The sequence below is a fragment of the Capra hircus genome, chromosome 3 (genome assembly GCF_001704415.2).
Source record: "Capra hircus breed San Clemente chromosome 3, ASM170441v1, whole genome shotgun sequence".
NCBI lineage: Eukaryota > Metazoa > Chordata > Mammalia > Artiodactyla > Bovidae > Capra > Capra hircus.
The window spans coordinates 77623118-77647785 of NC_030810.1; the positions used below are offsets into that span (position 1 = coordinate 77623118).

A 24668-nucleotide genomic window follows, 5' to 3' on the forward strand; every position below is an offset into this window, starting at 1 on the left:
TTATTTTTACTGTATTTTACTGTACAATGCTGTATTGGTTTTGCCATACATTGACATGAATCCACCACGGGTGTACATGCGATCCCAAACATGAACCCCCCTCCCATCTCCCTCCGCACAACATCCCTCTGGGTCATCCCCGTGCACCAGCCCCAAGCATGCTGTATCCTGCATCAGACATAGACTGGCTATTCGATTCTTACATGATAGTATACATGTTTCAATGCCATTCTCCCAAATCATCCCACCCTCTCCCTCTCCTTCTGAGTCCAAAAGTCTGCTATACACATCTGTGTCTTTTTTGCTGTCTTGCATACAGGGTCATCATTGCCATCTTTCTAAATTCCATATATATGTGTTAGTATACTGTATTGGTGTTTTTCTTTCTGGCTTACTTCACTCTGTATAATCAGCTCCGGTTTCATCCACCTCATCAGAACTGATTCAAATGTATTCTTTTTAACAGCTGAGTAATACTCCATTGTGTATATGTACCACAGCTTTCTTATCCATTCATCTGCTGATGGACATCTGGGTTGTTTCCATATCCTGGCTACTATAAACAGTGCTGCGATGAACATTGGGGTACATGTGTCTCTTTCAATTCTGGTTTCCTCGGTGTATATGCCCAGCAGTGGGATTGCTGGGTCATATGGCAGTTCTATTTGCAATTTTTTAAGGAATCTCCACACTGTTTTCCATAGTGGTTTGGTCTGGAGGGATTTAAACATCCTTGACATCAAGAGCCAAGCCAGTATGTTTTCCAGTGCTCTTACCTGCATGCATTTCCTCGTATTTCACTGTGATTTTGTTGATTGTTTAGAGAGCAACATAGGCATTCCTCAGAGCAGAGAACTCAGCAGATCTTCCATGGGTCCTGTACCCTGAGATGTCTTTCAGAATTCACCAGGAACTAAATTACTTCACAGCAGATCTTCTGTGAAGGACAGAGAACTCTATATTGGTCTTTGGTGAACACACAGTTCAATCATGGAGGTACAATTATTCTGTTCCCCAGAGAAAACCCTGCCATTATTTCTGTTCAGCGTGCCTTTAAACAGCCCTGGATGGCCCCTTTATGGGTTTGCCCTGTGTCTTTTGGAGAAGGAAATGGCAACCCACTCCAGTACTTTTGCCTGGAAAATTCCATGGACAGAGGAGCCTGTTAGGCTACAATCCATAGGGCTGCAAAGAGTCAGACACGACTGAGCAACTTCTTTCCTGTGTCTTTAAGCTCTTACTCATCCTTAAGCCAAAGGCTGCTGTTCAGCTTTAAGCTGAAAAGGAAAGTTTGGCAGCCTGCTTGCTGTCTAAAGATCAACATTATCACCATGACAGTTGTCACATTCAGAGTGAAAGAAGGGAAATGCAAATTTGGCAAGTAATTAAAATGAACTTCGTGTCATTCTTTGGTCTATTCTAAATGTTGCTATTTATTTGTCTTAGGTAATCTATTTAAAGAAGACACCAGAAGAAGCCTACAGAGCACTCCTATCTGGTTCAACCCCTCCCTATCTTCCATTCAGGTATAACTGCTTGTGAGACTTGAGCTATGGCACTTTGCTAGACAACTCACTATTTTAGAGTTGGATTATTGTGTTTTTTAACTGTATTAAGACTATGACTGTGATGTTATGTGGAATGAAATGAGACTCATGTTTATTATTTCATTTATTTAGAGATCCCCTCCCCATCTAGTAAGAATAAAATAGCTTTCTCTTTTTAGGAATTATCTTTTTCCTTGAATTCTTTCTATATCTTGATGATTTAAGCATGAAAAGTACCTGGTTTATGACCTAATTATTTATGATCTGGTTTATGACCATGTCAAGATTTGTTAAATTTCAATAATCTGGTAAAGAATCCATCTGCAGTGTGAGAGACCTGGATTCGATCTCTGGGTTGGGAAGAACACCTGGAGAAGGGAAAGGCTACCCACTCCAGTATTCTGGCCTGAAGAATTCCATGAACTGTATAGTCCGTTGAATCGCAGAGTCGGACACGACTGAGTGAGTTTCACTCACACATCATTGATTCATCGATTCTTTCCTTCATTTTGTGAGCATTGATTGAGCTCTGACCAAATGTCAGGGACTGGAGATATAGAATAAGACCCTCAAAGTACCTTCTCAGATGCACATCTTTAGTGGGGACCCTAAATCACTTGTTCAGTAGGCACATCTAGCTTCCATCCTGAGAAAGGCTGTCTCTCATTACAGTGTTGGAAAACAATATTTTGTAAGTATCATTTGAAGATGTTTTAAAATTTCAGGTAAACTTGAGCTTATTTGCAGAGTAGAAGGGAACATATATCAGAATTTCCACAGCAGACATCTCTGATAGAATTGGGAAGGATTCTAATATGTTTCCTTTTTATTAGTATACAAATCTACAAGCATATGGATTGCTTATTATTGTTACTAATATAAAAATTACCAACAATAAAGAAACAAAAGAACAGGAAAAATTGAGGAGACCTCTTTGTCTTCATTACTCTCCTGGAAACTCACAGAAAGCAGGTCCCAGTGCCTCACACTCAAAGGTGCTTTTGGTAAATATTTATTCTAATGAATAAATTAAGGCTGAATCCTCTGAGATTCAGAGGATTCCCACCTCTGTTTCTTGACCACAGAAGGGAGTATTATTAGACACAGGGTGGGTGTCAAGGTGGAGAGGAGGAATAGGGGGTGACAGTGCCTAGTATGCTTCAGCTTCTCAGTGAAAGCAAGGGGTGAAGCACTGGAATTGGGACAGTGAGAGGCAGCCCAGAGGATAAGCTAGTTAGACATTGAAGGGCAGATAAAAGAGGGCAGATTATGAGAAATGCGTGTTAGTTGCTTAGTTGTGTCCAACACTTTACGACCCCATGGACTGGAGCCCGCCAGGCCTTCCTGTCCATGAGATTCTCCAGGCAAGAGTACTGGAGTGGATAGCCATTCCCTTTTCCAGGGGTTGTTCCCAACCCAGGGATCAAAGCCAGGTCTCCTGCATTGCAGGCAGATGCTTTACCGCTGGGCTTCCCTCGTGGCTCAGTTGGTAAAGCATCTCCCTGCAATGCAGGAGGCCCAGATTTGATCCCTGGGTCAGGAAAAGATCCCCTGGAGAAGGAAATAGCAACCCACTCCAGGACTCTTGCCTGGAGAATTCCACGGACAGAGGAGCCTGGTGGGCTACAGTCCACAGGATTGCAAAGAGTAAGACCCCGTGATTGTACAACTTTCACTTTCACTTTTCTTTACCACTAGCACCCCCTGGGAAGCCCAGGATTATCAGAGGAGAGTTTTAATGGTGATGAGAAAGCAGTTATTTATTTCCATTCCTAATGCCTTCTAGAATTTGGAAGTTCTTTGTATAATATAATTCTGCTTTTTGGAAAAGCATAATTGTTTACCATAGTCTGGGTGGTTTATTTCTCATGGTTCTAGAGTCTGATCAGGGATCAGCATGGTCAAGTTCTGGTGAGAGGCCTCTTCAGGGATGCAGCCTGCTCACCTCTTGCTTGTCCTCACATAGTGGAGAGAGGGCAGAAAAACTCTCTGGGGTTCTTTTTTAAAAGAGCATTCATCTCAATCATGAGGGCTCCACCCTCATAACCTAATTACTTCCCAAGGTCCCACTTCCTAATACAATCCTATTGGGGGTTAGATTCTCAACATATGACTTTTGGGGGACACAAACATTCAGTTCATTGCAGTAATGATAATATTAATTACTTCCTAAATTCTAAGCAAAGTGGTTAAGAGTGTATGATTTGAAGGCAGAGACTCTGCCTGGGTTTGAAGATTTGTTCTGCTCTTTTCTGTATATAGTAAGTAAGTACATGTAATTTGGGCAAATTACTTATCCTTTCTGAGTTTCAGCTTCCTTTTCTGTCCAATGGCTTCAAGGCTATCTTGGTGATGAAATGAGGTAATGCTGTATCACTGTCCTGCTGCAGTACCTGGTTTTTGTTTTTCTTGTTGTTAGTACTATTACTATTTATTAATAAGACATAAGGATTATCCATAGGATATGAAATGAATAGGAAGTGTTTCTAATGATCACACATTCTAGTAGGGGCAGGCAGCTCTATAGGCACATAATTAATTATTAAAAAACTAGGTTGTATAAAAATAGAAGAAAAGATTCTGACAGAAATGTGAGAAAGTATCAGACTCATTTAAACTGAGCTTTTAAAGGGTTTGGAGGTAGAGAGTGGAGGAGGGAAAGTTTGCTATGGGCATGCGCTGCTGGACAGTCCTGGAAGGCACTGTGTCTGAGACAACTTCCAACATGGGTAGGAACCATAGCATCCACGGCGAGAAAGGGGCCAACAACTGTGAAGGGATCATAGATGTACTTTTCCTTGAGACAGTGATGATTCTTTAAATTTTTTTTTTAAATCAGAAAAATATAGTTTTTGTTGTAATTTTGAAAACAGCACATTCACCTTGGGATTGTAATGCTGTAACATTGGTAAAATTATAATTCCAGTCAATAGGCCCAGTGGGCAATGTGTCTGTTCAAGCATTTTAAGTGGAAAATATATATTCATTTTTACGCTTTTAATGTTATCCACTTAAAATTCATGGGAGATGTACTTGTTTCACAAGCCAGATGAGCCTTGTTATCCTTAATTGTCAATTTAGATGAAGATATTGAGGAGGAGAAGGAAAGAATGAATTCTTCCTTTAAGCATAACTTTATTTTAGCATATATGTGATAGGTAATTAGTTTCCTGAGAACTAGCATTTTTCAATAATTGATAAGATTGGAATGGAAGAAAAGATAGTAAGAAAATTATTACTACTACATAGAACATAGAATTAAATCATAATTTTTATAGTTGTAGCCTATTTTTCCAAATTGTTTTTATTTAAATATTTGAAAATATTTATGTTGTTAAATACACTAATGTGGTTTAAATATTTTTAAAATATATAACAAGGTATTATTGAAAAATCTCTCTCCCACTCTTGATTCTTATCTATCTGGTCCTTTCCAGTACTGGATTATTCTATATCCTTCTAGAGTTTCTTTATGGATATATAAGCAAATAAAGATATTACTTAGTCTTTTAAGTCTAAAAAAAGTCTTATTTTTCCCATTTTATCACAAAATGTGACATATTATATGTACTATTCTGCATTTTGATTTTTTTCCCCCTTAACTCATCTTGGATATCTTTTTACACCAGTACATAGAGAGCTTCCGTCCTCATTTTGTCATACTGCTATATAATGTACAAAGTGCATTTAACCAGTCTCTCTCAGGTAGACATTTAGATCATTCCCTGTCTTTTAAACTGTAGCTTTTTAACTCAGATGATCTCAAATGTCATTTAGCAGAAACTGAGATAATACTCTGGAGAATATTATAGCATTGCTGTTAGACATAAGAAGTTTGAGTAATTTGTTTACCTGAAAAAAAGAATGCTTAACACAGGCATCAGACATTTTTTTCTTAGTTTAGGCACCTATTTCCAACTAAAAGTTTGATCGTGAACATATTGCATGTTGTATTTTTTGATAATACCATAAGTTGTATTTATATTAAGTTGCATTTCTAAATCCATATTCTTTGTAAATCATACATTTGAAGCAGAAAATACCACACAATGTGCATTTATAATTCAGTGAAAATTTTAGTTGAAAGAATACTATTAGTTTTTTGGAATTTTATTATAGAAACAGTTTTTTCTCCTAATACTGAGATAAGATGTGAACTGATTTTAGTCTACAGCCCAGATCAACTTAAGGCTGATGCAGTACTATTAAGAATCATTTTTATACTAGTTCTGGTGAGCCATCATCACCTTGGCCTTCCTTTGATCTAGGTTTTCATTCCATTTATTGTTAAATTATACTTCTGTGTTCATTCTCTAGATTTTTTAAAAATCCTCCTTTCTTCATTAATGCTTTTGCATTAATCTGCATTGATTCTGTATTAATTTGCATAATTCTGCATTTATCTTTCTGCATTAACACTTCTATTTAAAAAATAGGAATTTGCAAAAGGAACTTCTATTTAAATGTGATTGTTTTATCGTCTAAGAATTAAGAAAAATGAAGACAGTTTTGAAGGCCTGTTGAAGTGTGAATGGTATCTTTAAATGCCCTCTTTACTGAAATGCCTGTGTTGCTATTTGTGCTATACATAGTTTTAGTGTCTTTCTAATGAAAGTGTTTTAAGGTTTAAATTTAAATAATGCTGTTCTTCAACATTTTTTTGATTTAACAAACATTTATTAGAGCAGTCTCTTCTGTAGTGACTTGGCTCATTTTTCTAGAGAAGCTTGGCAGGTCCTGTGCCTATAATTTACTATTACATTTTGTTCATGAACCATTACGTTTGCTACATAAACCATGAAAACAAATGTCTTATACTGTGATTATTTGTTTGCAGAGCTGACTTTCCATCAAATATAGCAGAGTCTTCTCTCAAGGACTGGGATTGGACTCTTTTTATTTGTGTGCCAGGGAATAATACATACCCTAATTAATTTATTGCTTTTTCTGTGCATGTCACTATGATAGTCTATGAATTTAAAGGTTATTAGGATAACCAGATGGAGAAGACAATGGCACCCCACTCCAGTACTTTTGCCTGGAAAACCCCATGGATGGAGGAGCCTGGTAGGCTGCAGTCCATGGGGTCACCAAGAGTCTGACACGACTGAGCGACTTTGCTTTCACTTTTCACTTTCATGCATTGGAGAAGGAAATGGGAACCCACTCCAGTGTTCTTGCTTGGAGAATCCCAGGGACAGCAGAGCCTGGTGGGCTGCCGTCTATGGGATCACACAGAGTCGGACACGACTGAAACGACTTAGCAGCAGCAGCAGGACAACCAGGTACCTGCTCTAGGGAACTCAATGTATAGTTTGTATATGTGTAGGTATGTAAAGTAGTTAAAGGGTCTCATTAACGTTTGGAATTAGGAGGTATGGGAATATTGAGGGAGGAGGTTTAACACTGGAACTGGAGATTGGAGATGTTAGGGATAGGTGCTATGAATGCCTTTCACCTTAAGATGAAAATGGAGAATAAAAATGCAGGAATTGGTCTTAGGTGCTGTAATTTTTCATTTGTATGGCATAGATTATCTTTTTATAATGATAAGTTAGGTAGGATACTGTATAATATAATGTTTGCAGTGTATTGTTTTAACTAAAAGTACTATCTGAGTTTTTCTATTTGTAAACTCTTATTTTTTAAATTATGAAAATGTAATACATTTATAGGAGACTTGGAAAATACAGAACAAAGTTACATAGTTTCACTATATATTACAGTTATTTAAGTAGATAAATTAAGATTTTTAGTTAGAGTTTCGATATCAAACTCTCAAAAATTAATAGAATGAATATACAGAGAAATAGAAGGATAGAGTAGACCTGAAAAGCACTATGGACCAATTCAACATAAGTAAGATTTATACAATTTTTACACAATGAGTGAGTGAAAGTTGCTCAGTTGTTTCTGACTATTTGCAACCCTATGGACTATACAGTCCATGGAATTCTCCAGGCCAGAATATTGGAATGTGTAGCCTTTCCCTTCTCCAGGGGGTCTTCCCAACCCAGGGATCAAACCCAGGTCTCTCGCATATCAGGCGGATTCTTTACCAGCTGGGATACAAGAGAAGCCCTGCTGCTAAGTCACTTCAGTCGTGTCTGACTCTGTGCGACCCCATAGACGGCAGCCCACCAGGCTCCTCCGTCCATGGGATTTTCCAGGCGAGAGTACTGGTGTGGGGTGCCGTTGCCTTCTCCGAGAGAAGCCCTAGTAGGATACAAATGCTATTCAAGTTCCTACAGACAACAAACTAGGAGACACTGGAACATATCCAGGGATATGAGACAAGGTGCAAAATTTGATGGTCTGAAGGTATTTTAATCATGCAGAGCCTGTTCTTTTATCACTATGGAATAATGTGAGTTTTTCTATTTGGATTTATCTTTCAAATTTTAAATAACCTAGCTAAAAATTCACTGAAGATGAAGCAAATTTAAGAAAAGGTTTAGATAGATTTACTGCTTATTCTTTTTTGCCTTCTAGTTTTATTGAGATATAATTGTATACAACACTGTATAAATTTAAAGTGTATAGCAAAATGACTTGACATCCATATATTGTGGAATAATTACCACAGTAAGTTTAGTTAACATTTATTGCCTCAGGTAGTTACAATTTTTTTATGATGAGAACTTTTAGGATCTACTCCCTTAAGAACTTTCAAATATGCCATACAACAGTGTTAACTCTAGGCATCATGCTGCCCTGTATATCCCCAGTACTTTTTTGTCTTATAACTGGAGGTTTGTACCTTTTGACCATCTTCGTTCAATTCTCCCACTCCTACCTCCATTTGCTGCCTATCCTTGATTGCTATAAGTATAGTAGACTTCAGTGGCATTTACATTTCTTCTTGGTGTGACGCTCAAGGGGTATTTGTTGTGATGTTATGTCTGCAGTTTTAGGGTATTCCATTTAATTGGAAAGTCAATGTGTCGAAAGCTATACTTCTCGCTTTACTAAAATCGCCAATGTATTTATCAAGAGTTTAGCTTAAAACTGGAGGAAGAGAGTATATTTCACCTACTTTAATTCTTTGAGCCCATTCATCTTTACTGTAGGCTTGGCAGTTGGCCGTCAAAGGAACAAGGGGCTTTTCATTTCTCTGGCCAGAGTCACAGAGCTTGAATTGGCGAGCCTGGTGTGAGTCTTTTTAGGTCCTCTTCTGTCAGTCACTGTATTACCGAATTTATAGTGTGTACTGTTGACCAATCATTCTACAAAGTCATGTTAATTGCAGCCTGTCTAAAGTCGCATGGAATCACCAACCCCTAGTGGGATTCCTAGATGATTTTCTTGGTAAGTCAATGACAGTGGTTTTTAAATCTGCATTTTGGGGTGTTCATAAAACAATGTTTGTGAAAACTCTCTAAATCTCTCAGAACATTGAGAAGGTAACCCGTCTAAATTGTGCAACTCTGCTTTTATATCTTTTTTAGTGCTTTTAAATTCACTTTGCACTTCTTTTTTTGTTGGTCCATATGTATTAGCTTGATAACTTTTTGATATTAATGATTCATAAATCTGCTAAAACCCAATTTTTCTATGACATATAAAATTAAATGGGGAATACAACCATACGGAAACTAAATAACATCAGGGTCCCAGTTTCAAAGACAAATACAGAAAGCATGACTTAAAAAATAATGACTTTAGATGCAGAGGTGAGGATGAGATAGGGTGCTATGCTAATATCCAGTGAAATAAAGCTGGTTGAATGTTAGCTGTCTTGTCACCAGTTGTTAAGTTTAGTGTGTGTTTTGTTGTTTTGTTATTTTTTTTTGGTTGGTCTCATCCTGTATAGATCCAGGAACATATTTTTGCGTGGCAAATTTATTTTAGCTTGAAGAGGCTTATAGTCAGTGTTTCCCTAAGGTAAATTGCTTCTCATGTGTTTGTGTGCTAAGTCGCTTCAGTCATGTCTGACTGTGACCCCCAGGCTCCTCTGTCTGTGGGAGTCTGCAGGCAAGAATACTGGAGTGGGATGCCATGTCCTCCTCCAGGGGATCTTCCCCACCCAGGGATCGAACCTGTGTCTCTTACGTCACCTGCATTGGCAAGTGGGTTCTTCACCACGTGTGCCACCTGGGAAGTCCCATTTACTTGTTTTTTAGAAGTCTGGGAAGCTTTGGAGAAGGAAATGGCAACCCACTCCAGTGTTCTTGCCTGGAGAATCCTAGGGACGGGGGAGCCTGGTGGGCTGCCGTCTCTGGGGCCGCACAGAGTCGGACACGACTGAAGCGAATTAGCAGCAGGGAAGCTTTTAAAAAAGATTGATGCTGGTTCTGCTCCCCAAAATTCTGATAATATTGGCCTGGGGTGAAGTCTGGGTGTTGGGATTTTTAAAAACTACCAAAATGATTCTAATATGCTGCCAAGGTTGTGACCTGCAGCTCTATAAGATTTGTTGTTGTTGTGTCTGACTCTCTGGGACCCCATGGACTGTAGCATGCCAGGCCCCTCTGACCCTCACCATCTTCTGGAATTTGCCCAAGTTCGTGTCCATTGCATTGGTGTTCCTATCCAGCTATCTCATCCTCTGACACCCTCTTCTCCTCTTGCCTTCAATCTTTCCCAGCATCAGGGTCTTTTCCAATGAGTCGACTCTTCTCATCAGGTGGCCAAAGTATTGGAACTTCAGCTTCAGCATCAGTCCTTCCAATGAATATTCAGAATCTATTTCATTTAGGATGAACTGGGCTCTTTCTGTTAACATTCAGCAGAACTAGCCTTCTGAAACTCTAGGGCGCATTTCCTGATCCACACCTGTGTGGAGCAAAATAGATCTCTGGGGATTAGAATAATAAGTTGCCATTTGTGGAAATGCTTTTGTGCTGTTTCCTTAGTCTTAGAAATAGATGGTGTGTAAAATAGTGGTATTTTATCTAATAGGAATAGGAATCTAACAGGAACAGGAGTTTTCTCTTAAAGCTGACTTGATATCAGAAAACCTTCCTTAAGAGAAAACCCACAAACCTCTCCCTAGCAATCCTTTAATGACATTTGTTATTAAAATGTACCCATACTGTTTGTGTTCAGGGATGGGTTTGTTGTGTTTTGGGGATGACCCCTAGTGATATATCAGTTGCTGAGCAAGTAATGTGGCCCTGTCTTAATGGGAAATCTTCCCTGGGCATGCCAGAGCTTGTAGGTCTCAACAAAGGCTCAAAGGGGTCAACCTCTTAGAACTTGGCATTAGGCTGCCTACTTCCTTCTGAAGCAAAGTAAATATGTGCTAGTAGATGTTAGATGTAATTATAAAATGTATCTCAACATAAAATGTTGAACCAGATATTTGTTAGCTCAAATATAGTACTGTGATTTTTGTTTGTATTGCAAAAGGAAAGTTGTCTTTAATACCATTTTTCCCCCCTGAGTATCAAAAATATAGAAACAAAATTTGTTTTATGCTCTAAGACTTTTCTTTCATTCTCAACTTTTCTTTATGATGGCCCCTTCTCTGCTTCTCAGTGTTGATCTTTGGAGTCATTTCTGCCTCCATGAATCTTTTTGCTTTTGATGCTTGATGTGATGGGAAAAAAATCTACATTAGTTTTGTTTTTTTAAAAAAATAATTTTATTTATTTATTTTTGGCTGTGCTGGGTCTTCGTTGCTTCACGGGTTTTTCTTCCCTAGTTGTGGTGAGCAGGGGCTACTCTCAGTTGTGGTTCGAGGGCTTCTCATTGGGGTGGCCTCTCCTGTTGCTGAGCACTGACTCGAGGGCGCGCAGGCTTCAGTAGCTGTGCTCCCAGGCTCTGGAGCAGGCTCACAGGCTCAGTAGCTGTGCTCCCAGGCTCTGGAGCAGGCTCACAGGCTCAGTAGTTGTGGCTCACAGGCTCAGTTGTTCCTCAGCATGTGGGATCTTCTCAGATCAGGGTTCGAACTTGTGTCTCCTGTATCGGTGGGGTGGATTCTTTACCACTGAGGCACCAGGGAAGCCCCTGCATTAGTTTTGAATAGTGAGGATGGGCTAGTTTCCTGAGTCTCCAAAACAGAAGAAAATAGATTATTCTGTCCAGACTGTTGAATCTATTCTCAACAACTGGGGTGTATTGAGTAACTTGGACCACCATGAAAAGCAGATTTATCAGGTTTTCTTGTGAAAGTAGTAAATAAGCACCACTATTCAGAATCTGCACACAGAAACAACTGTCAAGGTCTGTATGACTCACTAAATACAAAGAAGGGAGTGAGTTATATCTTTATTTTTCTTTTGAAACATGGCAGTACTTCAATAGTTTGAGTTGTGAAAATTGGCTCAGATTACTTTTTTTGTTATTCCTGTTTTTATGGTTTCAGATCAGGGTACCAAACTTTCTGTAGTCGGGTAAGTGCCAAATTTTTTGTACTCTTTATAGTACTTTTCCAATAGCCAGCCTTGGTTGATGAAAGTGCTTTGGAATAGTTTGTAGTCATTTGCCTTAATGAGCATAGGTATTTTGTGGAATGCCTCATACATGAAGGACTTGTTTTCAATAGTGGAGTGAAAGACAACTTACTAGTATTTTTGTCTTTAAGCAAAGTTGAATGTGGTTAAATGGGGGACACTCAGATATTGATAAAAGGCCCAGAGCACAGCTCTTGGTCTCTTTCTGGTGCCTGTTATTGCTACTTCTAGACAGATTCTGTTTTGCTGATTTATATGACCTTTTAAGCCATGATTTAGAAGTGAATTTTTACATATCTCTGTTTCTTTAGATGAGCAAAATGATTAGTGTATAGCTTTATGTTAAATCTGAAAAGAAGAGATTCTGTGTCCCATTTTTTTGTTAGGTACTGGTCGTGCTCAGTTTTTGGCTCTGCCCCATGAAGCCATTTGATTTTGTTTTCATAAGTGGGAAATAGCCTTGTCCTCCCCACTAGTTCTTATCAAATACATTTTTATCTTGTAGGTCTAAATACTATTAAACAATTGGCTTTTTCTTTACTAGGGACCTGGTACATAGATATCATGGATGTGTTCAGAGACTGAAAGCCAGGTGTACTTTGGACAGTTGTATAAAGTATTTTAGTACACTGTCTAATTCCCAGGTACCCATACAAATTAGTCTAGAGCTGAATTGCCTAGAACAGTAGCTATACAACCTACATGTACTATTCAGCACTTGCAATTTGTTTAGTCCAAACTGAAATAGACTGTAAGACTACCAAACACACGTTAGATTTCAAAGATTTAGTATAGAAAAGTAAAATATCTTATAATTATGTTGATTATGTTCTGAACTGATAATATTTCAGACTGAATTAAACAAAATATATTATTGAAATTGTTGTCATTTATTTCTTTTTACTTTAGTATGGTTATGTAAAAATTAAAATTATACATATGGCTCTCTATTGCATTATATTTCTGTTGAAAAACTATGATCTAGATTACATTTTTGTGACTGTATACAGTTGATGATTACAGATTGTTTTCTATAATTTTTACTTTGAAATGTCAGTAGTTCCCAGCCACTTGGAGTTGTTTGGGCATATGTTGAATGGTCTCCTGGTAATGGTCATTCATTCATTCATACAACAGCCACAGCATAGTAATGTGTGCAATACTGTACTAGACTCTGGGCATACAGCATAAAGAACACATTCTCTGTCCTTAGGAAGCTTGTGATCTTGTGCTGGTTGTACAGATGGGATTCAGTTCAGTGGTTGGAACAGTGCTCAGATGACCTTTGAGAACCTTTCTAACCCACTGCTCTGCAGCTATTTGCCTACCTTGTAGCTACTTGCTATCCAGAGGATTTGCAGAGAATCAAAGAATCAAGACATATAAAGGAGGCCTTTCTGTTATTTCTTTGTGCATTTGCTGTAGCTCTTTTTTATTCTTTAATGGACTCTCCACATTGTAAACAGTGTAACTCTGCCTTTCATTTTTTTCTTCAGTTCAAACAACTTCATTACCAGAAATGTTTTCTTACTGTTTTGTGTAAATATGTTCTTTCATCTCTGGTTTCATCTGCTCATTATTACCATTTGCAGGGTTGCTTCATTCTGAGTGATTTCCTAGATTCATGGGTTGTAGGCAATTGTGCTGGTAAACCAGCTCTTTAAGTAAAGAGCATTTGCTGATTTCTGTGGTGTAAATATTCCCACCAAGGCTGATTTGGGCTCTCAAAATGTTTGGTTATCTAACAGTTGACTCTTGAGAGCCTGTGAAAAGATAGCTCTAGGACAATCAAGTCCTTCCTCTTTGTATCTCTTTGAGGATGGTGATCCTGGTTTTCTTTGATTTTGCTGCTACTACTTCTCTGCAAAATAAATATAACAGTATGAAAATAAGCAAAAATCCAAGTTGTTTCATCTATTAAAATATTCATACACTTAGTTTTTTATTCAGCAAATATTTATTGCCAGGGATTTTTTATAATAACTTCATAATAGTTATATGGTTCAGTTGACTATTATGCCAGAAGTCACATTTAGAAAGAGAATTGCCAAGGTGGATAGAATTTGGATGGTCAAGCATGAGGCTGAGCTAAATTTGTATTTGGATGTCTCTAGATTGGTCCTAATGTTAGTCTTCTGTATTGGGGGTTATAGACACATGATTTCTTCTTCAGCAAAGCTGAATGATTAGACGTCCTGGGTGTTTGGGGTATTACCTTATCTCCTGAATGAAGAGCATCCTTGTGTTTACCTGTTTAAGGGAGTAATGCAATACATGGTATAACTATCATGGTAGATAAGGGTTAGAGCTGTAGTTTTCCCAGGCAGCATAGGATGTGCAAGCTTTTTCCTGTGGTTGATCTCTGTAGGCTTTCAGTGGTCCTTTGTGAGGAAGGTGGAAAAACACGTGTCCTCTTATTCAACTCAGAAGCTATTTGTCTCAATAAATATAAATGAATGCATGCATGAATGAGTAAAAAAGCAAATCAGGAGTTCAATAAACAAATGGAAATCATAACTGCAACAAAAACTGTGGGAGTATAAAACTTTGTAGCACATTGATATAGTGATTTAAATCCAAAGCTCCGTATAACCTCTCTAAAGTATCTGGTTTAAAATAAAAGTGTGTTTAATACCACCTGACAAAAGAAAACTGCTTTGGACATCTTTGCTTTTAGATTTATTCAATCAATACTCTTTGGCAAAGAGAACAGAGGGATGATATTAATGGACAAAAGGAATTTTGGGTTAATGCAAAGAAAGTCTTCTTGTTAATGAGAATTGAAGTGTTAGGCCCTTGAGATAGCAAAAGTGGCTGTAGGATATTATACGACATTTTCTTGCAATGATCTCCCAAGCTTCTTTAATTTAAACACTTATTGACAAACATTTATTATTTGTTTCATACCAAGCACTGTAATAGGTACTAAGAAGACAATAGGGAGTAATAAACATATAGATGCTGTCTTCTACGTGACTCTTATATATTGAGAGGCAGAGAATAAAATGAACACATGAGGATATAATGTCAAACTGTAGCTAAGTCCAGTGGGAAAAAAAATGTTGGGGACCTGATCTAGCCAGAGAGTGGGGTTGGAGGTTTTTCCGCCTGAGACAAGTGATCTGTGAGCTGGGAGCTGAAGGGTGAGTAGGGTAACCTAGGCACAGGCGATTGGAGAGCATGTGACCTGAGAAGCAAAGGTTCTGTAGTGGGAGCTGAGTGCCTCTCCAAGGAGCTCAGGGGAGGAGGGCGTTGTGAGGGGCGCAGAGAGCGAGAAGGGAGTGTGAAACGAGGGAGAGACCGGAGGGGCAGGCAGGGCCAGATGTCACAGGCCTTGCATCTATTTTAGGATTTGAACCTTCCCTTTCAGAGAGCTGTGGGAGTTAGTGAAGGGCGGCAGTGGAAGAGTAGCTGAAGCAGACTTGCCTTTCCAAGCTCTCACTTGGCTGCCGTGAAGAATGCTCGTTAGAAGGGCCAGGAGTGGACATGGGCAGCTCTTGTCTGCATGAGGGGTACTGCCTGAGAGTTAGCAGAACTGAGGAGAAGTGCGTGCATTCAAGAGACGCTTAGGAGGGAAAACAACAAGGCAGAGCACAGTAGGATATGGAAATGAGAGAGATTGAAGGACTTCTGGGTGCTAGCTTCAGTGATTATGGAAGCTGTATCTTTTACTGAATTGGAGAGGGTTGGAGGGCCAGGGTATTGTTGTTACTGTTTTGGGGTGGGGGCATATTCAAGAGATTCTTCTTACACAGTAAGACCCCATGAACTGTAGCCCACCAGACTCCTCCATCCATGGAATTCTCCAGGCAAGAGTACTGGAGTGGGTTGCCATTCCCTTCTCCAGGGGATCTTCCCAACCCAGGATGGAACCCGGGTTTCCTGCATTGCAGGTAGATTCTTTACCAGAATCTGAGATTGTGAGCTCAGATTCTGAGCCACCAGAAAAGCCCATGAGATGCCTTAAGACGCCCAAATGGAAACATCACGTATGTGGTTGGCTGTACCATTTTGGAGTTTTAAGGAATCTGTGCTAGAGAGAAGCCCTTGAAGCTTATTGGCAGATAGATGGTAACTTATGTCAATGAGTTTGTATAGGGCAGTGATCCTCAAAATGCGGTCCCTCCTACCAGAAGCACTGATAGTGCCTGGAAACTTGTTAGAAATGCACAGTCTCAGCCCCTTCCCCAGACCTACTGAATTTGAAACTCGGGTGGGGTCCAGCATTCTGTGTTCTAAGAAGCCATGTTGGTGGTGCTGATGCTGATGACATTAAAGTTTGAGAGTGCCCAGGCTTGGGGGAAAGTATGGAGTACGAAGAATCTGAGTCTGGAGTTGAACCTCGAGGAGACGGGAGGTGAAGGATGACTTTGCACAGGACATTGGGATGGAGTAGTGTTGAGAGCGGTAGAATCCAGAAACAATGAAGAGAATATTCAGAGGGAATTACCTGTTCCTGACATATTAATAGTAAATAAAATGATGCTTGCAGAGTGTTCCCTGGACTTAGAATAAGCACATCCAGAAAGACAGGAAATAGATTAGTGATTGTCAGGGATGGAGAGGGAATGAAGAGTTATTACAAATGGGTATAGTTTCTTTCTGGGGTGACGGAAATGGTTTGAAATCAGTGGTGTGAACTGTTGTTGTTCAGCCACTCAGTCGTGTCCAACTCTTTGCGACCCCATGGACTGCAGCACGCAGGCTTCCCTGTTCTTCACCATCTCCTGGAGTTTGCTCAAACTCATATCCATCAAGTCGGTGATGCTGTCCAACAATCTCATCCTCTGTTGTCCCCTTCTCCTCCTGCCTTCTATCTTTCCCAGCATCAGAGTCTTTTCTAATGAATCAGTTCTTCCCATCAGGTGGCCAAAGTATTGGAGCTTCAGCTTCAGCATCAGTCCTTCCAATGAATATTCAGGGTTGATTTCCTTTAGGATTGACTGGTTTAATCTCTTTGCAGTCCAAGGGACTCTTAAGAGTCTTCTCCAACACCACAGTTCAAAAGCATCAATTGTTCCGTGCTCAGCCTTCTTTATTGAATTGTGACTGTACTGAAATTGTGAATTGTGACTATACTAAAAATCACAACATTATGAAAACACTGAAAATCACTAAGTTGTGTACTTTAGAAAGGCTAAAATGATAAATTTTATTTCATTACAAAAATTTCACCTGGGTTTAGCAGTAAGGAGATCGTTGGTGACCTTAGTGAGACATGTTCTTGGCTTGGATGAGGGTGGAAACAGAGTTCCTTAAGATGTGAGAGAAGAGAAGGTGGTAGCAGTAAGATGAGTGATTTTTCAAAGAAGTCTTATTTTAAAGAGGAAGCCAAAGAGAGGGTAGTGGTGGAAGTCAAGAAAATTTTTAATTTTTTTATTTTAAAAATGGTAGGAACCTGAAAAATGTTAAAATTCTATTGGGAAGGATCCAAGAGAGAGATATAGAAAGGAAAGAAATCATCCATTGTGTTGAATAATTATGCAGTTTCAGAGTGGGAAGAACTTTTGAGTTTACTAAAGCCTGGTGTATTATTCCTAAACTTCACCTCCATTTCACATAACAATGTAGGTGGAAAATATTCCTTGCAAGTCATCTTCTAATTCAAACTTGAATGTTGTGTGGGTCAGATATCTTGCGGCCTTCCAGGACCAACCATTTTATTTTTAGATGGTGCTGACTATATCAGGTGGTTGAGAAAACTCAACAGGAAAGATTTATAAAATGGGAGATAATATGACTTGTGGACACAGTGGGGGAGGAGACATTGGGACCTATTGAGAGAGTAGCATTGAAACATATTTATTACCATATATAAAATTAGATAACCTGTGGAACTTTGATGTATGATGCAGGGAGCTCAAATCAGGTGCTCTGTGACAACTAGAGGGATGAGGTGGGAGGTGGGAGAGAGATTCCAGAAGGTGGGGACATATGTATACGTGTGGCTGATTCATGTTAATGTATAGCAGACACCAACACAAATGTTGTAAAGCAATTGTTCTCCGATTAAAAATAGGTATATTTAAATAAAAAATATTTCTTTTGTCGAGTAAAATCTTTCAGCTTCTTAAGTGTACCTTCCAACTTATTTCAGTCCTTCATCCTCACTGCCTGAAGAGCCCAGTGCCGTCACTTCCTGAGCCTTTTGTGAATTATCTGGTATTGACTGGGTCGATGCTGATTTTTCCACTGTTAACTTAGCATTGTTTTCTTAGTCTTCTAATTTATTGTCACTCATTTATCTGATTTCCAGCTTTCAGAATTTTGTTGATGTTGTCTGCTCTCATCTCCCTGACCTTGTTGGATTCCATGTTAAAAAGCCCTTTAGAATTCTCCTTTTAGTGGGGTTTTGGTAGATACATGTATTTATCATCACCTTTGTCATTTTCTCTCTCTTTTTCCCACAGAGAATATGTAACGTGTCTTTGTGTCCCTTCACTTTTATGGTTGCTCTCCTTTGACTGTGTATATGCCGAGTGCCAATAATAAGCCATTTTTCTCTTGCCTAGTTATGAGGGCAGCTTTTGGGAACCTCCTGCCTTCATGAGGATCAAAGGTGTTAATGTGTCTAAATTACCCAGCATAGTAAGTTTTGGTAAAAAAGCTGTGTCATCAACTTCCCCACTCCTGAGGATGTGGCTTAACTTTATTGCACCCTTATTATATTGAATGCCTGCCTGTCTTTCTAGCCTGCTGACTGCCTTGCATCCTAATCTCGCCAGATGGCCTGTTAACTCCCCCGTCACTCTCAAGTCTGCACACTTGATCACCACATCACTAGAGTGGTCTTTACAGTTGTTGGTAGAGACTGGCTGTGCTAGGACAAGAGATCTCATAATAATCTCACCATGCTTTGCAGACAGTAAGAAAGACTGGATCTGGAGCTTGTCTGATAACCTATATTTGTGCATTTGTTTAGCTGAGTCTAGGTGGGAAGGTATACTTGAAGAAGTAAGGGGCACCTTCAATTCTTATAATTTCTTCTATTCTTTTTAAATGCTGAGTTTTTTCTTTTCTTTACCAAAGCAGTAGTTTTGATCTAGTGTCTGTGGAGAGAATTCAGAGGATTGGTGGATTTAGATGACAAAAATTCTTTATTTTCACTAACCTTATACGATAATGTGCGTGTGCTCAGTTGCTCAATCGTGTCCAGCTCTTTGTGACCCCATGAACCACCTGCCAGGCTCTTCTATTCGTGGGATTTTCCCGGCGAGAATATTCAAGTGGGTTGCCATTTCCTCCTCCAGGGGATTTTCCTGTCCGAGGGATTGAATGCCAGTGTTTCCTGCATTGGCAGGTGGATTCATTACCACTGAACCACCTGGGAAGTCCCAATTTATAAGATTAAATTCAACTACTGGGTTGGCCAAAAAGTTCGTTTGGATTTTTCCATAAGGTAATTTTTCCAAAAGATGTAACAGCCGTAAAACCTGAACGAACTGCTTGGTAACTCAATATAAATGTTATAAATAATAAACTATAGTAGTATTAGCAATTCAAGTGACTTTTTCACAATAGAAACTATAGACATTTTAATATCCCATTACAGCTGTTGTGTATATCTTAAGATATTTATGTTCACTCCTTTAAAACTATAATCAGACCTACTACTAATATGTTAAGTATGGTATTAAACATAATTAAATATTGTATTATATATTTGTTTTTGTTATGTTTTGATAACTTTAAATTTAATTACATCTGTCTTTTATCAGTTCTATGTATTTTATTCATTTGAAAACATTCTGAAAAGAGGGGTCCACAGGCTTCATGAGAATGCTGCAGGGGTCCATGAACCTTGTCCTAAAAAGACAAGTTCCTACAAAGGAATGTGTTGTTATTTATATAAATTAGTATTTTTTCTTAGATCCATAGCTATTACTTTCACTAGCTTAATCCATTAAAATTTGCTTCTTAATATATGATTTATATCTTTACAAGATGTTTGAAAAGGGGGCGCTTTTGTTTTTCCCTATGTATTCAGATAGCATTGAAAAAGAACTCTTTAAATCAGGATGAAATACCTAGAATAACCCTTCCTTAACATAGGTTAACTTTGAAGTTTCAGGACTTAAACATTTCTGTTAGGCTGCCTTACTTAGGTTAACCTACTGTTTTTAAATTAGGTTATCAGGATGCTGAAATTCAGTGATGTTGATGTTGCATTTCAGTTCACGGCTTAGCAGCCATCGGTTCAAGTTCCCTTGGCTGGTTGTGATACAAGACTTAGTTTTATGTTAATTATGTGTTAAAACCTTAAAGAGTCATTTTCTCCCCATGAAGCGTCTTCTGTGGCTTCCCCGCTGGGCCCCACCCCCGACTTTGTGTGGTGCCTTTGACTTTGTGATTGGCAGGTGCCTGACAGCTCTGTTCATTCAGGTCAGCAGTAGGGGCTGGGCCAAGCTACTGAGAGCCTTGAGGTCAAGTTTCTTGCCTTGGACACCTTGGAACATTGTTAGTGTTAAAGCTCCAATGCCAGTTCTGCTAACTGACCTGAACTTGATACTAGAGTTTTATGTTGCCTAAAGAAGTCCTGGTAAGTTGCTCTAAAAACTTAAATAAAGGATGAAGCACTCAGTTTTCGATGCAGTAGGTCTCCACTTCTCCTAGAACCTGAGAGGAGATTGTTTGGAAGCAGGATGGCATTTTCCTTAGCATTTTTTGTGGGGATGAAGGTGGGGGTAGGGGAGCAGAGTGGAAGTGGTGGCATTTAATCTGTGAAAGTAACTGCCAGGTTTTAATGACCTGAATACATTGTCCCCCTTAAACTTTTATGTTTGTATTTGCCATATGGGCTTTCCTGATGGCTCAGATGGTAAAGAATCTGCTTGTAATGCGGGAGACTCAGGTTTGATCCCTAAGTTGGGAAGATCTCCTGGAGAAGTGAATGGCTACCCAGTTCAGTATTCTTGCCTGGAGAATCCCCATGGACAGAAGAGCCTGGTGGGCTACAGTCCATAGGGTTGCAGAGAGTCAGACACAACTGAATGACTTTCACTTTCACCACTTTCCTGTATTCCTGACAGATGGTTATTTCTCTTTCTGAATACCTGTCATGATGATGCATGTTTTACTTAATGAAATACTCATTGTTAATAATAAGAATAATAGTCATAACAGTTATTGAGTGGTTCCTTTTGTGCTAAGCACTATAGGAAGGACATTATTTTTTTTTTTTAATGAAATACAACAACATTTCTGTGAATATTGAATTAGTAACTTCATTTCACAAATCAGGAATGCAAAACAGATAGAGGTAAAATTGGCTTGAGCTCCCAGCCAATATGTGGCAGAGTTGGAATTTGAAGGCAATCTGATCACAGAGCTCTGGTTCCTAAATCTGCTTTCTCTTAACTCATCTTGTTGGATTCAAGCAATTTCAGAAGTGCTTGAGTTAAGCTGTGAAAGTGAAAGTGAAGTCGCTCAGTCATGTCTGACTCTTTGCGACCCCATGGACTGTAGTCCACCAGGCTCCTCAGTCCATGGAATTTTCCAGGCAGGAGTACTGGAGTGGGTTGCTGTTTCCTTCTCCAAGGGATCTTCCCAACCCAGGGATCGAACCCAGGTCTCCCACACTGCCGGCAGATGCTTTACTGTCTGAGCCACCAGGGAAGCCCAGTTAAGCTGGGCTGAGTTAAGCTGTAGGAGTAGTTAACTAGTAGGATTTGATGTGTTATATAAGTTTACCATGTTGACAGCTGTGAAACCAAACAAGCATGTATCCAACTGACATATTACTTTGAGTATTCAAAATGCATGTCTTTAATGTTACTTTTTTTTTGTCTTCATAGGGATGCTTCCTTTGGAAATTGCACTTACAATCTCACCATCCTTGACTGTTTGCAGGGAATCAGAAAGGTAATAACAATTGCCTTGCTGTAGCTGCCATTGTAATTTAACAATATGAAAAAGGAGTGGCGTTGATATCTTTGTTGTTGGAGAGAAGGGAGAGGAGGTAGTAAGAAGGTGGCTTTCTACTTCTTGAACGATGGTTGATCTGCAAAACACAGACCACAGGGCCAACAGCGGAGGTGTTCTGGGGGATAACTCTTCTTATAGCTGCGGAAGGGGTCTCCCTTTCTCGCTTAAACTATTTGTGTTAGCATTTCTATCTGCTGCCATCGCCGTGACCTTGCTTTGTCACCTGCTCAGCTTCCTTATCAAGCTAGATTTTGGTGTGAGAGAGGCAGGAAGTCATCTAAGCCACAGCTCTCCTCTGTCGGCATGGAGAACATTTCCACCTTGCTTTTCTCATTGGATAGTATTACATGCCCAGGAAGGAGTGAGCAGGTTAGATATTATTATCTCATTTTTACAGATGAGGAAACAACCCCAGAGAGGTTAAGTCACTCTTGGGGCCACAGGGAGTTATTAGGGCTCCTTCTAACTCAGATTTCCATATCAGTCTGGAGTTCCTTCTAGTACCCTATCCGGGTGTGTCATAAACCCATGGTTGTCTCAGTGTGGGAACTTGTGCAGAGATGTGGGTGCTCAGACCTCGTCCAATAGCAGTTGGACCATAAACTCTGGGAGTGGTGCCCTGATGTCTGTGTGATCTGATGCGCTCTAAAGTTTACAGCCATAGTTATTGAGTTATTTATATACGTTGTGGAGAAGTTAATCCAAAAGATTGTTGAGAACTTTGGAATATGTTTTAGAAACATTGATTTACAGTCTAAGTCACGCGTGCTGTGCTGTGAATTCTAAAGAAGCTTCAGAGTACATCATTCCATCTCGAACATACAGCCATGACTTTTACCAGCCAGGAACGTATATGTTTCATAACCCATTGGCAAGGGTCATTGTGGACTGTAAATATAGTATCAGCAGTGAGCTTTGTTCTAGATTCTTCTCTCTGATGCAGTATAACATTGCTTTTGCCTTAAGTTGAGAAAATTGCTATGGTAAAATATGCTACTTGTTTTCTGTATGTTTTTGACTTTGTTTCATTTTAAAATGAACTTAAACTTTATAAAACTTGAAAATGATTTTCAAACATTTTTCCTTTCACTTAAAAACTATCAAGGTAGTCTAGCCTATCTCCTGTGAATAATATCACCAACCCACACTTCCAATAACGCAAGAACCCTTATGTATATTTCACCCAGTATACAATCCAGAATTGTAGCATTTAAAAAATATGACTGAATGGAGAAAGGTAATTTATTTATTGTCACTCTTATTATTATTGCCTATCCTGCCATCTGGTACAGCTGTTTCTTTTATAATACATATGAAAATTGAAGAAGAGTTCACACTGGAGTATCCCTCCTGTTGTTATGGTAACTGATAACTTGATACAGACATTTATGACATCCTTGATCATGTAAAAGGAAGACATGACTTTGTTCATTAATAAGGTCTTCTGTAAATTTCTTGTTTCATTAAATGCTGGGGTTTATTTTACCCAAATGTAGATGAGATTTAGAGGATCCGATCGATTGTTCAACATGTCTCAAAGTAACTGGGACACACTGCCTCTCTGAACACTCTTACATGGGGCTTCCCAGGTGGTGCAGTTGTAAAGAATCTACCTGCCAATGCAGGAGACTCAAGAAACACAGGTTCGATCCTGGGTCAGGAAGATCCTCTGGGCCACAGTCCAGGGGGTCAAAAAGAGTTGGGCATGATCGAGCGTGTGCACATGCCCGTGTGCATACACACACACACACACACACACACACACACACTCTCTCTCTCTCTCTCTCTCTCTCTCTTTCTCTCTCTCTTATATAAAGCACTGTATGCTGGGCTATTTTTGTGGCAGTGAGGACTGTATCTCCTACAAAGGTAGAGTATGTCCCCATTTTTGCCTTTTTAGAAAGCATATCTTTCTGATTTTGATGTATTGGCATCATTATAAGCACAGGTTGTGTATGTGTGAACTACATATAGAGGCATACACAAACACAAACACTCTTTAAAAAATGAGGAAGGAAAGTGGTAGTTCAGGGCATGTATTCTCACTGTTTTGTCTGGAATGGTACATGAAGATGAAGTAAGTTGCTTTGTTTGAAGGTGAAATAATTGAGATAGGTTGTTCTGCTTGTCCTGTAGAGGTTGTCTGAACCAGTGTTGTCAGAGTCAGTTAGGAAGGCATTTAAAAAGCGATGATCCCACCCTCAAAAAACCTGATTTCATAGTTCTGCGATGGGGCCCAGGGGTCTGTATTTTAAATATAAATTACCTTAACTGCAGGTGTTCTACATTTTGGAAAACACTGGTCTCTAAGGTATTTCAAAGATAGATGTACTAAACTTGACTTAATAGAGTCTTCTATTTTTAATGGCTTGATCATGTAACTTTTAAAAGTAACTGATTTTGTATTCTATGGTAATTTGTATAGCTTCATGACTTATAAAACAGAAGATGCCTGTTCAAAATATTATGTCTGAATAAGCCAGATACTTTTAAATTCTAAATCATTGGTTATAAAAAAGAAGTATGAAAATTTTCTTTGTTGTTAAAAGATCAATTCTTCCTTCTAAATTGTAAGAGTAGTCAAGTACATTTTTACTCTTTCAAAAACTATCACTGTAAAACAAATTCTCTCATTGTAGACTTTAGGAACAAATAAGGGCCTATTAAGTAAAAACTCCCCTTTTACCAAATATTTCATTAATGATAAAAAGGAAAAAAACCTAAGAATAACTGATTTTTCTTCCAGCTGAAAATTTAATCACGATTATATATTCTGTTATAGTTAGGTATGAATTAATTA

At 39.0% G+C, this 24668-nt stretch overlaps 1 protein-coding gene across 5 annotated transcripts in view; it reads left to right on the forward strand.

The window, feature by feature from the left end:
• The window catches only part of CDC14A (cell division cycle 14A), a 184527-nt gene that overhangs the window by 66932 nt on the left and 92927 nt on the right, over positions 1–24668 (forward strand). For all 5 annotated transcript variants that reach the window (XM_018045825.1, XM_018045823.1, XM_018045826.1 and 2 more), the window contains 2 exons: positions 1447–1526; positions 21739–21805. In XM_018045825.1, coding sequence (XP_017901314.1) covers positions 1447–1526; positions 21739–21805 — 147 coding nt within the window. The remainder of the gene's footprint in view (positions 1–1446; positions 1527–21738; positions 21806–24668) is intronic.